Here is a 14713-nt window from a genome sequence, read left to right on the forward strand (position 1 = left end):
TGTACAGAGCGAGTGCATGATCGGTAGGAGCTGTACTGTGGAGGGGAGCATATACACATTGGGTGATATGATGGAGTTGTGAGTGTGTGTGAATGTTTGAGATCTATTTCACATACCATAAAACTCACCATTTTTAAGTGTACAATTCAGTGGTTTGTAGTGTGTTCACAGGGTTGTGCAACCATCACCACTACCTAATTCCAGAACATTTTCATCACCCCAGAAGGAACGCCTGTGCTCATTAGCAGGCACTCCTCATTCTTCTCCAAACCTCTCAGCCTCTGGGCAACCACTAATCTACTTTCTGTCTCTGTGGATTTGCCTGTTGTAGACATTTCCTATAAATGGGATCATGTAATATGTGACCTTTTGCGTCTGGCTTCTTTCACTTAGCATGTTTTCAAGATTCATCTATGTGGTGGAATGAATCCGCCCTTTATTCCATTTTATGGATGAATAATATTCTTTTATATGGATATACTATATTTTTCTATTTATCAGTTGATGGACATTTGCATTGTTTTCAGTTTCTGGCTGGTTATGAATGCTGCTGTGAACATTTGTGTACAAGTTTTTGTGTGAACGTAGGTTTTCAGAGAGAACCACTTTTAAAGTTGTGGTTATATTCTCTGGTATTTCCTATGTAAAGGCATGTACGTATAAATATCTATCTGTATTTTTGCGAGTATACAATTAGAGTGTGCATATTGTTCTTTTGCGTGTTTTTCCCTGCTTGGCAGTGTATTTGCAGAGGTTTGTCTTCAGGTTCTCGTCACTGTGACTCATTCATCTCTGTTGGACAGTGTCCTTAGTGAGCCAGCTCTCCTTTGCTTTGCAGATCCCTATCACTGTTCAGTCCATCCTCATTCAGTCTCTGAATAAAACGCTAACCCGACTGGAGGACTCGGTTGTATTGAACCAGACTCTTGTTGAGGCTGGGGATGTTAAAATCTGCACTAATGTCGTTCTTGAGGTACGTACCCGATTTGGCTTGGAAAGCTGAGTCTGTGTGTGGCAGACTCAAGCTGTGTGGTCCTGAGGGGGTAATTGGACGCCCTCCAAAGGGGGTTCTGGCCTGTCCTGAGGTATTGGTGTTCTTGGCTTGCCCTCCTGCTTGCCGGTACACCGTGTCATTAGAGGATGCTTCCTTAAGTAAGGTCTCTGAAATAATTGCGTGTGATTTTTCTCCACAAACCTAGAGACTTTCACGAATATGTCAGAATTTGTTTTTTGTTGCTTTTAACACATTTCCTCTGCAGAGATTGATCACACTCTGTTCAAACCTGCTGATTTGGAATTCATATAACTAGGTACAGAGAGGCTCAAATGACCCTGTCAGCTGGGGGTGGTGCTGAGGCGTTACCTCCTGAAATCTGATGGGACAGGAGAGAAAAGCTTCTGTGAGTGGAGAACTGGGAGAGGATTTGCCTCCTCTGTGTATTTGGAGTTAACTGATGTAGCAGGCACAGGTGTGTGTGGAGTGCCATTGTGTTTTCAGGTCAAGTACAGCCTCACATACACAGAGGCAGGGGAGATAGCGCAGGCTGGCCTTGCTCTCCTTCTGGGGACAGTGAGCGGGCCAGTGGTTCCACTCGAGCAGAAGTTTGAAATTCATTTCATTCAGGTAAGTTTGATCACTTTTGTACACGTATTTATTTATTTATTTTTTATAGGATGATAATGTTTTTTTAAAGAATCTTTTATTTATTTATTTGAGAGAGAGAGAATGAGAGACAGATAGCAAGAGAGGGAAGAGGGTCAGAGGGAGAAGCAGACCCCCCGCTGAGCAGGGAGCCCGATGCGGGACTTGATCCCCGGACTCCAGGATCATGACCTGAGCCGAAGGCAGTCGCTTAACCAACTGAGCCACCCAGGCACCCTGTACATGTATTTAATTGCAAGTAAAAAAGTCATAACTTCTTAGTGAAAAAAATCTGTTTAGAAGTCTTAACTATCTATCCACTTTTACTAAACAAAGGGCTTAATGTAGCATGTGTTTGTAACAAAATCAAGCAGAGTCCTTGTATCTTTTTCCTTTCCGGGAATAAGATTCTCTTCCATGCGAGCTCATTCTTTTATAGAATGATGTACTCCTACACTCAGCAGATATATTTATAGTTCTGAGTAGGGGGAGAAATTCTTTCATTTGTTGGAAATCCCAGATTTTACTGTGAAAAGTGTTTTATTTTCACCCTATTTCCTTATTAAAATGAGAATTATTGGGGGGCATTTCTGCATTGTCTTTCAGCAAAATACAAAGCCAATTCCTCTCAGTGGAAACCCTGGTTATGTTGTGGGGCTCCCATTAGCTGCTGGATTTCAGCCTCAGAAGGGATATCCTTTTTGGTTCTGTGGAGAAGGCTGATTTCCCTGTCCACGTGTGTGTTTATTGCTGAGGGTCCTGTCGGCTGGAGGTTCGTTTGGGCCAGGACTTCTCTGGGTGGCTCTGGTGGGTGGTGGGTCTGTTGCACAGCAGATGGGGCAGTGTGGACACTGGTGGTTGGGAGTGGAACAGCAGGGCCCAGGAAAATGTGGTTTATAATGAAAATCTTAGGACAGAAAAGTTGACAGACTTTTAGATATATTTAATTACATACTCAAGCAGAAACTCTTAAATTTAGTAATTTCGGAAAATTTGGAATGATTTTGGAGGAACAGTTTCTGAGGATTTTTCTTCTGAGAATCTACTACTCAAGGAAAATAGAACTATTTTCTGCTCTGTCCTGGGAAATGACTGTCAAGATCGCAGAGGCCCGGAGAAGGTTATTTGGGTTTCACTCCTGTCTCATGTCACACATTTGTCACCGTGTCCTGAGAATCAGACTGCCTTAGTACTGGGTGATTGTCCCTTAACTTTCTGTGAATATCTGGGATTATTCAGACCATGAACAGATTTGGACAACTTACTATTCTTCGTAGCACAGCCGAGCAAGACTGCTTAGCAGTCGAGGGGATCCGGACCCCAGTATTATTTGGTTATGATATGCAGTCTGGCTGTAAACTAAGGTAAGAGAGGAACTTGCTGCTTTTGGAACTTGTCTGTGTTGATCAGAAAACAAAGCATTCCTACTCTTCCCCATTTTAATCAAACCTCTGCATCAGCCAGCGAGTGCCTGTGAAAGCCACAGTGTGACCTGTTAGCACCAGTGACAGTACTTCTGTTTTCTAATTTTAATTTTCACAGCCATAAACCATTTGTCATGATTCAAAGGAAAACTGTTGCAATCATTTTTCTTATCAGACATGGCAGGGTAAAAATCCCAAGGCTTTTGTAGGTCTTAAGGTTGCACAGCACTTGAGTTCACAGTAAAAATACTTTGCTTGGAAGTTCTTCCTGTATTTCTGAATTTTAATATACGTAGTGCAACAAACCCAGTGAGAAGAAGCCTGAATGTGATCTCTGTTTTTATCTTTTTAGCGTATACAGAGTGTAAGGTATCAAACAGCCCTGCATGGCTTATTATAAAGACACCAGCTCTTACCTTCATTTCCCCCACTCTGCAGGTGATCACTTGCAACTCCTGTAGCTGAGTTTTTGGAAATTTACTCCCAAATCTGTCAATAACTTATATGTAATACTATTTCCTCACACTTTGGTTTTATGAATTGTTGAGTTCCCACTATGGAAGGCAAGGATTTGGCTCTTTCCCCTTTCTTCCCCTACCCCTGCCATCCAGTCACTTCCCATCCCTACTTGCCCCCAGGGTAATTACATCATTGTTTTGGTTAGACCAACAGATACTATTTATATTATTGGTTCTGATCCCTTTAGAGATAGTTTTTTTTTTTTTTTTTAAGGAATTGACAGAGAGATAGGCAGAGTGGCAGGCAGAGGGAGAGGGAGAAGCAGGCTCTCCGCCGAGCAGGGAGCCCGATGCGGGGCTCGATCCCAGGACCCCGGGATCATGACCTGAGCCGAAGGCAGTCGCTTAACCAACTGAGCCACCCAGGTGCCCCGGTTCTGATCCCTTTAGACCAGAATTTCTCAGAGGGTGTTCCTTGGATTACATTTCTGAAGAGTCAGTAGGGCTATGTCTGTGGTCCAATTAATATGTTTGAGGAACACCAAATTAAAGTCAAAACACAATTCCTTACTGTAAGGACTTCTCAGAGCCCTTATATGCCAATGTGCTGCAGGAGGGACATGGGCATGCAATATTTTCCAAACTTTTGGCCACAGAACTCTTCTTGTACAGAGCCTCTCAGTGGAACACACTTTGGGAAACATTGTTTTGTTTCTCCCTGGCCAACCAGGATTTCTCAGAGTTAGAGACACTTTGGCTTCTGTCAAATAATCCGTTTGGAGAGAGAGAAAATAAAGCAACCGGAGAGGGCATGCCTGTTGTTGAGGCCTGGAGAACTGTTGGAATGAACAACAGCCCCATTCCATCGACCTCTTTTTCCTTCCCAAAAGACTGCCCAAAGCCATCACGTGCCAGCTCGCAGTGCAGAAAGTGAAAAGCCTCCTGAAGGGCCAAGGCTTCCCAGATTATGTGGCCCCTTTTGGAAATTCGCAGGCCCAGGATGTGTTGGACTGGGTACCGGTCCGCTTCATCACCCAGGCATCCCACATGAAGGTAAGGGGGAAGCTGAAGGCCACGCGCCAGTGGTCTCTCCTCCTCCCACTGCTCCTCTGCCCTGTGGGGAGGTAGAGGCAGCTGGGGGAGCCACCTGTTGAGGAGGCAGATGGCTCTGGGTAGGAACTCGGGCTTTGTTATCAGATGGGCCTGGGTCTTGAAAACTGATTTTGTGCTTTGTTAGCCCTCTTGCCTTTGAGGGTTTGAGCCTGTTTCCTCAGCTGTGAAATAGGAAGTGAGAGCTATATAGTATCAGCCTCGTGGGGTGGTTGAGTTAAACGAGGTAACATTTGTGGGGCCTAGTGGTTGCTCCAAACATGGGGACTCACCACCATCCTGACCATTCCCACGATCATTGTTGGTGTGACATGAGGCATTATGATAGGACAGAGTGTGAGGACTGTGGCAGGAAGTGAGACTCCTCCAGTCCACATCACTGCCCCAGCCATTGTTCCCTGGTCTATAAAGGCAGCCCGCATGTGAGAGCTTTCAATTCCAAAGTTCCCCAAAGAGTTTAATGGAAGTTGACATCCTACAAAGAGGTTCCTGATCACACGTGATTCCTCTGCCCACCTTTTTCTTTTGTCTCAGCCATCAGAGTGTGGGCTGGTCCCCATCACTGGAGGCGTGCTCTCCGTCTTATCCTTTAATTGCCCAGCTTTTGTGTCACAGCTTCTCAGGCCTCTCATCTGCTTAGCGTATTTATAGCAGGGGGACAATGGGGGTGAGCACCCACTCTCCAGCTCTGATCCGGCCCTCCTCCAGAGTCCCCAGCAGAGACCCAGGATTACTCGGTCCCTGCTGTTCAGCTGCTCAGTCTTGGCTCAACGCTGCCGCCTCAGTGAACCAGGCATATTGCTTCTGGCTTCTCAGATATAGGTTAAGACATTGTTTCTACCCCCTCAGAAGGGAAGACAGGTTGGGAGGAGAGGCAGTGCAGACATTTGCATTTTCGGGGTCTGTGCTGTGCAGGGAGCTCAGAGGGCCCGGGGCGGGTTTTGTACCTACCTTGCGGGAAACTCCGGTGGCAGCAGACCCGCGCGCAGGTGCCAGGCCCAGCTTCCCTGGGCTGTGTGTTGCCTCTTCTCCAGCCTGCAGCCTTCCTAAGAGGCAGTTCCCAGCTAAGGAGTTCCACCAGTGCCTTTTTGGCAGGCACCAAATTTAGCAGGCTTGCTTGCTAGCTTTTCATGCCCTGAAGAGGCATATTTTAAAAAGCTTGTTATTGTGGGGAAATTTCAAACAGACACAGAAGTAGAGTATTACAGTGGAATTCCTTCTACCTGTTGGGCTGCTTCAGCGGTCCTCGCATTTGCCAACAAACGCGAAGTAAAGGCAGGGAAAGGGTTGGGAAGGTCCCCTCGGCCACTCTTCCCTGGGGCAGAGGCCTCAGGCCCGCTCCCAGGTCTCAGCTCGGCTCACACGGAGAGTTAGTATCTTACAGACTCGGCTGTATACCGCTGTGTAACAGCTTAATCGCCAAGTGATGAAATCAGAGAAAGCATTTACATTTCCTCTGGGTGCATTTTAACGTGATATGCAATTAGGTTTAATTTCTATGACTCCTGCCATTCCCCCCCCCCCAACCCCCCGCCCCATGCCAGCTTCTCCCCTCAAGAATCTCTGAGCTGGATGAAGTTGGGGCCCAAGGTTCCATGGTTTGGTGTTGGGATCGCCACAACTTCCAAGTAATGCTGGCCTCTAGAAACAGGAGAGGTTGGAAAAATGCTGCTTTCGGTGTTAAAATATTTCAGGAGCATCGAGTACTTTAAAATACGTGCTCTCAGCTGTTTTTATCTGAACTTCTAGAGTCTCTTCACTGTCTTGTTCAGAACATTTTGTATTATGTGAAACATTTTATAATTAAAACTTTGAACTGCAGATTAAGTTTGACATGAGGTTGTGTAATGTTCAGATTGATTAATGGCATTTTGTTGTGCAGGATTCTTGCCAGCTCCCGATGGCTTTGGTGATAGAAGTGAAGTGGACTAAATACGGGTCCTTACTGAATCCACAGGCTAAAATAGTAAATGTGACTGCAAGTCTCCTCTCATCCTCCTTTCCTGAGGTAGGTCTAACTTGGGTTTCAAGGTGTAGGTTAAGACATAAGTCCAGACAAAACTCAAGTGTGATAGTGAAATTTATTTTGTGAAAAAATTATTGAAATTTAATCTGAATTCTTAAAACAGTTCAGCATTAGAGAAAACCCACTGACAACAGTTGACTTGACACCAGCATTCTTGTTTAGATTTGATCTTTAAAATTCTTTGAAAATGGAGTTGTGGCCGACATTGGTGGGTTAGGACAACCTAGGTAAAAACTCTCTCACTCAAGTGAGTGGCTGAGGCCGCCTCTACATGCCTAGGAGATGCACTGACCGCGGTCACGTGAGGAAGGTTCCAGAATGCGGCCTGTCCCAGCTTTGTTATTCCGAGTGCAGGAGCGCACACTGGAAGGCAGGGCTTGCAACACTCTTTTTATTACAGACCAACTCAGGAAATGAGAGGACAGTTCTCCTTTCCACTGCGGTTGCTTTTGTGGATGCATCTGCCCCTGCGGAGGCAGGCTTCAGAGCTCGGCCAACCATCAATGCCAGGCTGCCGTTTAATTTCTTCTTTCCGTTTGTTTGACGTAAGTTGTTAATCACCTCTAGAATTGAGTGCTCTGGGGCCTGGGCTCCCTTGGACACATCCTGGTATTCTACCTCTGACCCGTGGGGTTACCCTCAGACCACACACTTCCCCTCTTCACCCACTCCCCTCCTTTTGGAAATTTTATTCCCCTTTGTTTGACCTTAGAATGGGGCACCATCTGGTCTTGGTGATTTCCAGTACTGTCAGCCATGTAGGTCATGTGCAGAAACCAAATTGCACCTTTGGGAAGATTGTAAAGGGGACAGACCCAGAAGTAGCTCAGGTGTTGAGGGTTTATCCAGTTTATGCATCCTCTTCTTCAATGTGAGTTATTTTTAAAATACTCATTGTAGTTCAGGTTTTCTTTCCTTTTCAGGCCCCATGGAAATGAATACAAAAATAGCAAAGTATTGTATGTGAAATCATGCGTGCGAGTAGAGTACTCGGCCTCATGAGGGGATCTTCCCCCAGTGTCATCTTCATTACATGGAGTCTTGGGTCTAATTGCTGTTTCTGTGGCAGGCACTGGAGCTCTCCATCTCGTGGTCTGTATGGGATGCTACAGAGTGGTTCCAAGCAGTTGATGCTGGAAAGAATAGAGTAGGAGGGCCCGAGGGGAGGAGTTTCTTTTATACGTTAATTGTACAGTAATTGAGAAAAACGTTGTCAGGTGGCAGAACAAGGTAGAGCCAGTTAGAAGCTGGAGGCTGCAGAGGAGGGGGCTGGGTACCTGAGAACAACCTCTCTGGGGGAATCTGCACGAAGAGGAGCTGTTAAGACTTTTCTAGAATGGGCTAGTAGCTAAGGTAGCTTCCTTTTTTTCTTTTGTCTTTCAGAATGCTCATATGAAATGATGCACTGGTTCCTCATACATGCGAAATGTGAAAAGTACATTTGATGAGATTAAATTTTATATACAAGTTGTCCAGCTTTGTCCTTCATTTTAAACAAGAGTCAATTGTTTAACATGAGAAAATATAGTTTGTGATACATTGTGAAAGGGGGTGAGAATGGGATGGGAAGCTCTTGGTCACGCCAAGAAAGAACGAGCCTTCCCACAGACTTTCCTCCTCAGCCCCCCAGAATCTGAGCTGGGTGGGGGCGAGGCAAAGGCATCAAACCAAACCTGTCCCCGAAACGGCCCCAAGAGGGGCAGCTGTCTTTCTCGTCAGCGGCACAAGCCCGAGAGGCAAGGGTCTTCTCTTCGGGATGGAGCAGGCAGTGTCTAGTTGACCTCAGCAAGAAGTCCATGCTGTCTCAATAGCTTGTTCAGCCTTTCAATTTCTTGTTCCTGTCATTACAAAAGCAGACAGATAACTCCGTTTACCTTCTGCGCCTCACCAGGGATGTGGGAATCATTCAGTGGGCCCCAAGGGTGCAAAACTGAATGAACGCTATACTCCCCGTGGAGTCTGCCAGCAGAGCCCGCTACGGTCAGCGGGGGTCTAGTGGGTGCTGGAGTGACAAGAGGTCCTCAGTGGAGGGGTACCTGGCACAGCTCTGGGGAAGGAGGTGATGCTAATCTGCAAGAACAAGGAAGACTGAGCCAAGGGCAGCATCCGAGCAAGGGCCTCGTAGGGAGAAGCACCGTACTGAAGGCAAACAGATGGCATTTGCCCAAAAGTGTCTTCTTACCTTCTCAGAGCAGCTGAATTCAAGGTGTTGGATCTTGGCGGCCAACTGTATATTCATCTGTTTTAACCTCAGCAGTTGCCGTTCTGAACGTGTCTTAACTGAGATAATTATTCCTGTAAAATAATTGAGGGTCTCAGTGATACAGGTTTCTAATTGAACCACTTGAAAAAAAACCTCTGTCTTCCTTCTAAGTGTATACAGTTGGGAAGAATGGTGGCAGACAAAACAGTCCATCGCTTAAAGGCATCAGAACCAGGAAGGTCAGATTTTTAATTTCTGAGCTGCTCATTAACCAGTTGTGAAATATTTCCCTTTAGCTCGCGTGGGCTAAGAAATCCTTTATAGTCACTTGACCAGATGAGTGTTAAGCTCCTTCATACAGCGCTTGTTCACGACAGAGGCTTAGCACTTAGCAGCACATCCATAAAAGCCACAGAAGTGCAAGGCTGGAAATGCTCAAGCTTAGCCTTGGGATTGTCACTTTCCCAGTTTTCTGCCTCCACAGCTATGGCCAGTTCAGCTGTCGAGCGATCAACTAAGTCTTGGCCGACAGAGGGGTCGTCAGCCTTATCTGATGGCTCCCCAGAGCCCACACCACGGTGCGGACGTGGCCGCACAAGACTATGCCGCAACTGGGGATGCTCTGCGCCATCCGAGTAAGAGTGACCACGTCTGGACTCAGTGGTCGCGAAGCCCAGGAGCACCGGCCCCTTGTGACCCGCATTCTTGGTTGTCTGAGTCCAGTTGAAGCGTCTGTTGCTTTTTCAGACCTCTCATGTCCTGCCACGAAATTTGAATAGCAGTGCAACAATGGGCATTAGGCAGGCTATGGCCTGCTACCATTCAGACAAAGAAAATGCACAAATCTCAGGTGTTTGGTTTTATCTGCAAAGCAGATCTCACCATGGTGTGATAACGAGAGTAAAGGGTAGTAACTGCATTCATGAGTTGTTCATGGGCATGGTTTATCCACCTCCGTGGTACATAATCTTTGCACAGAGTATTTTTCTGTTTGATGAATAATCAGTTAGCATAAGCATATTCAGTAGTAAGTGGAAAGCTTCCTTTATGTCTTTTGACAGAGCCCAAATGAATACTCTTAATGGGCTTTCATCGGAAGATCTAAACCGGCTCCTCAAGCCAGGGGGAGCCCACGGTGCCCACAGGCAGAGCCCCTCACCCAGCCCTGCATCGGAGGTGTGACACTTGCCCTGCCAGCAGGGGAGACCGGATAGGACTCACTGGGCTGCCAAGCGAAGGAGCCCCGTGGCAGACAGGCCCGCCTCACGCATTCTCCTGGCAGTGCGAGAGTCTGTCGTGCTGGGCCCTCGTCTAGCGATTCCCAAACCCGGCTGGACACCCAAATCACCTGGTAGCGCTTCAAAAACAGACCCCCGTGAGGGTCTACGCCAGACTTCCAGAAGCACTGGAGGTGAGTCTGACGCGGTGGGTTCACAGACGCATTTGAGCACCTCTGACTAGAGTTCACTGAGAGCTGAGCAGTTAACAGCAGAAACGCGGCCTCTCAGAAACAGAGCCTCCCTGCACCACTAGGGTGTGTGTGAGGAATGGGATCTTTACCTGAAGTACAGTAGAGCTTTATTTCCCCAAGTGTGTTCTCTAGAGCCAAAGTCTACAACATGTTAACAGGTGTTGTTTCCCCAGAAGTGTCCACTTGGTCAGTTTGGGGAACTCAAGAGTTCTAAGGCTTCCTCATGCCAACAAGTGGTGCCCCTCCCAGGGGGATGGGGTTTGGTAGAACATTCTTCAGGAAACACCAAATTAAAGACAAAGGTGCTCTGGGAACCAAGCTGGAGGGGCTTAATCAAAGATTCATCTGACCCTTTCTGTAAATACCTTAGAATAATCATGAGAACAAGGCCTAACGGAGAAAGGTGGTTCCTCTTAGAGCGTGTGTAACTTGGTGTCAGTTTGCACACAGAGGCGGTGGTGGGACGCCGAATCAGACCACTTCATTTTTCTCTAGAAAACACTAGCCAGGAGGAGGAGGAGCCATGACACCTGGGTCCCCTCCCGGGCTCTGCCCCGCCGGCTGTCCCTCTGCGGCCTGGGGGTACGGGGGACATACCATTGATGATCCGGGCCACCCGCCACAGCCGGAGCAGAATCAGCAGGCCGAGAGCCTCAAACTGGTGCTTCTGGAACAGGAGGACGAAGTCGAGGATGAAGGAAACCACCACCACAATGGCATCCAGGATTTCAAACTTGTGGTGAAAGAACTCCATGCGGAAGACAAATAATTTAAAAAAGATCTCCATCATAAAAAAGGTCAGGATGGCAAAGCTCATGTAGTGGAACACCTGGAGAAAACAGAGGGGGCACAGTGAGAACAGATCCAGGGCTGGCCACAGGCTGGGGCAGGGCATGCCCACGAGCTGGCCTGGAGAGCCACCTGCCTGGGCACAGAGAGTGAATACATTCATCTGACCCATCCCAGACTCCAGCGGCACTGTTCTCCGCCTGGGGCCACGACTGGGACACCACAGACAGGGGCTCTGCTCCACCCTGGGAAGGGCAGTGGGACAACGGCAGGTTGAAAACCTCCCCCGTGCACTTCGGCCCCGTAATTCCAATGCTAGGATTTCATCCCACAGCTATGCTCACACCAACACAAAGGCATGTTGTAGGGATCTTTGCTGCAGCATCATTTGCAGACAAAAGGTTTTCTACATTGTTTGTAGAATAGAAATATCTACTATATGGAGGTACAAATACAGTACCTCCATACGGAGCACTATGCAATTGTTAAAGACCAAGGCTGACTCCCGTGTATTGACTAAAAATGATCACCAAGGTAGATGGTAATTGAAGAGGTTGCCAGATCTTGATTTATAAATACTAGTTTTCATTAAAGTAACCATTTCCATTCTAGGAGAGGGAAAATACAAAGTGAGCTGGGACATTATCTTGGACCAGAAAGCAAGGAAATGCTCAAAGACTACGGAGTCCTGTTAAAAGGATATAGCAGTCAGCCTGAAGAGAGAGTGATCAAATTTAGTAGGACAATTTGGACCCTGAACTGAATGGCTATGATTGTAATACACTGAATAAAAAAAAAAAAAATCCATGAGTCCTTAGTGATACATACACATATGGGGAAAAAAGGAAAGCTCTTCTATGTATATCTATCTATCTCTCTATATAAAACCAACAAAAAAACCCACCTACCAGATGTGAAATGAATGATAGAAATCTCAATTTGCATCTCCCAGTATATTCACTGACTCAGACAGTGACCATCAGGTGGATGCTAATTGGGGAAGAGGATCTTTGGAGGGTAGTCCAGTGTCACTGTGCAGATCATTTCTAACTGCAAAGGGAAAGTGCCCCTGGACAGTGGAACAGCTCACATTTACTACCATCCGTGATCCCAGCGAGTATCATTGATAGCGATATGCCATGCTATAAAGAAAACAGCCCACCAGCCAAGCACTCTTGCTCATTGAGCCTCTAGACCTAACCCCTGGTGTACAGGGAATAAGGGAACAAGTTGAAGGACCTCTGGGGAAACAGACAAGTCCAGAACATGGGACATCCTACGAGATGACTGGCTGGACTTGGGGGAAAAAAAGGTGGAAGGACTCTTCTAGATTAAAAGAGCCTGAGGAGATATAACCAAGTATTGTATCAGAAGTCTAGATTCTCTTGGGACAAATGAGGAAATTTGAATATAAACTGGTTATTATGGAATTATTGATAATTTTTTAGGTGTGATAATGTGATTACGGTTCCGTAGGAGAAAGACCTTATCCTTAGGCATATTGAAGTATTTGTGTCCTGATGTCTAACTTACTTTCAAATAGTCAGAAATACATGGGTGTGTTTGTGGATATATATAGAGAGAAAGCAAATGTAGTGAAAAGTATATTTGCCATTTTCATAATAAAAAGTTGAAGGGAAAAAAAAAAGTTGAGGAAAAAGGCACAAGACAGGGGCACCTGGGTGGCTCAGTCGGTTAAGCATCTGCCTTCGGCTCAGGTCGTGATCCCGGAGTCCTGGGATCACACCCGGAGTTGGGCTCCCTGCTCAGTGGGGAGCCTGCTTCTCCTTCTGCCTCTGCCCCTCCCCCTGCTTGTGCGCATGCTCTCTCTCTCTAATAAAAAAAAATCTTAAGAGAAAAAGACAGTACAGCAGGTATGTCACTGATGGTGTTAAAAGCAGAGGGAGAGGAAAAATATTCATCCATCTGTGGAAGGACTCAGGCTGGCCACAGAAGAAAAACTAGCAGCTGCCTTGGGAAGGCTGGACAAATGTCTGGGATGGGCTCAGGCAGCAGCTGTGAATTGAAGAATAAACAGTGGGCAGACCTCCAGCACAGGGACCACGTCAGAATGTTGACAGGCCGAGAAATAGCCCGTCTGCTGCCGAAGATGGGACAGTGTCCCTGTCTTGGTTAGATCCTCCCTCTGGAAGCAGTGACACACCTCAGCTCAGTGGTCTAGCACCACTCGAGCTTCAAGCCATCAAGTGAAATGAGGTTTCCTGCTTATAGCAAATGCTTGTCTATAATTCGGAAAGAAGACGTTTTCCCTGCTCTTTGGTTAAAAGCACCCAGTCAACTTAGTCTGTTAAGGACTTGCTACTCCCAGGAGGGTGCTATCTGCCCCTCTCTGCCCACCTCAGGAAAGGTGCAGGGAATGGTATTCAAGGGCTGCCAGCACCCTACCTTGGCGGCATAGTCATTCTTGTCAAGCTCGATGATCTTCAGGTCCAGAATGAGCTCGGCGAGCACCAGGAGGGCATCCAGAATGACCAGGCAAATGATGATAACCTGCAGACCAAGGGAAGGAGTGAGAAACCGTGAGACCTAAAACGTGACCCTCCTTCCATCTTTAAGGGCCAGAAGCATCTAGGGGAAACCACTGGGTGAAGATGCCAAGGATGGGAGGCCGCTGCCCACGGCCGCGCACCTTCCAGGCCTATCGGCCCCCCGGGCAGTGCCTGTCCTCCTAGAGCTGTTCTGCCTGGCTCACTGAGTGACAGTCACCACCGGTCTTTCGTATTCATTCACTGTCTCTCAGCATCTCTCAAGCCAAACTGCTAATTCCTAGATGGCAAAAAAAAAAAATTTTTTTTAAGTTTTAATTTTCCTATTTCTGGAGATTTACTTGCCAGGGTACACCCAGAACAGATGCTCAATAGATAATTAAAAAGATCCGCCTCAGAGATCTGAGTCATGGAAGTCCCTCCAGGGACTGCCTGCCTTGAGGCAGTTGGATTAAGTGATATCCACTGTGCAGACGGCACAGCTTCTGTCTGGAACCGTCAGTCCCGGCCCCGGCTCGCGCGGGCTTGTCGGGGTGCAGGGCGGATGGAGTCCGAGCTTTCCTGGGGACCGAGGAGAGGTGTGAGAAAGCCCATCTCGGGGGCTCTGCGACCTGCCGGTGGAGGAGGCCGGTGGGGACCAGGGTGCCAGGCATGTGTGCTCTCACCGATGGTGGGGGGCCCACGGGGACAGAGGTGGTGGAGACGCTGCTGGGGGCTCTCATGGCAGGGTGGGGGTGATGGTGTTCGGTGGTGGAAACAGCAGCAATGCGAGGAACCCCAACGGCCACCCTGTGACCCCTCTCTTCCCTTGGGAATTCTGGCCCCCCATTGCCTCCCTGGGGCCCTGCTTCCTCCGTCAGACGCGCTCAGGTAGATTCTGCAAGTTAATCTGCCGTTTTCCGGCGGCGCCTGCACTCTCAGGTTGAAACCGACCAGGCCGCCGTAAAAATGGACTAGGAAACCTTCCGACCATTTCAGCCCGTAGCTAGTCACTTCAGTAACTCAAGCGTTTGAGGACGTGGTTTACTGTGAAAATTGCATGGCAAAGTAATGACGTTTTCACACATATCCAAATTCAGCAGC

The 14713-nt window shown here is 47.5% G+C and overlaps 2 protein-coding genes across 11 annotated transcripts in view; one reads left to right on the top strand and one right to left on the bottom strand.

The window, feature by feature from the left end:
• Nucleotides 1-14713, top strand: part of TCTN1 (tectonic family member 1) — a 38942-nt gene that overhangs the window by 20392 nt on the left and 3837 nt on the right. Inside the window, exons 8-15 of one of the 7 annotated variants that reach the window (XM_035016995.1) lie at nt 839-973; nt 1499-1624; nt 2249-2334; nt 2866-3006; nt 4415-4577; nt 6517-6642; nt 7061-7205; nt 7584-8131. In XM_035016995.1, the coding sequence (XP_034872886.1) occupies nt 839-973; nt 1499-1624; nt 2249-2334; nt 2866-3006; nt 4415-4577; nt 6517-6642; nt 7061-7204 (921 nt within the window). In that variant the 3' untranslated portion in view covers nt 7205; nt 7584-8131. Of the gene's footprint in view, nt 1-838; nt 974-1498; nt 1625-2248; nt 2335-2865; nt 3007-4414; nt 4578-6516; nt 6643-7060; nt 8132-14713 lie in introns of those variants that run through there. The other 6 variants (XM_035016994.1, XM_035016996.1, XM_035017000.1 and 3 more) reach the window with 6 other exon arrangements.
• Nucleotides 8081-14713, bottom strand: part of HVCN1 (hydrogen voltage gated channel 1) — a 34320-nt gene continuing 27687 nt past the window's right edge. For 3 of the 4 annotated variants that reach the window (XM_035017001.1, XM_035017002.1, XM_035017004.1), the window contains 3 exons: nt 13530-13634; nt 10932-11163; nt 8711-8955 (listed from right to left, as the gene is read on the bottom strand). In XM_035017001.1, the coding sequence (XP_034872892.1) occupies nt 8726-8955; nt 10932-11163; nt 13530-13634 (567 nt within the window). In that variant the 3' untranslated portion in view covers nt 8711-8725. Of the gene's footprint in view, nt 8499-8710; nt 8956-10931; nt 11164-13529; nt 13635-14713 lie in introns of those variants that run through there. The other variant, XM_035017003.1, reaches the window with a different exon arrangement.

The sequence above is a fragment of the Mirounga leonina genome, unplaced genomic scaffold (genome assembly GCF_011800145.1).
Source record: "Mirounga leonina isolate KUSES-001 unplaced genomic scaffold, KU_Mleo_1.0 Mir_171, whole genome shotgun sequence".
NCBI classification, from domain to species: Eukaryota; Metazoa; Chordata; class Mammalia; order Carnivora; family Phocidae; genus Mirounga; species Mirounga leonina.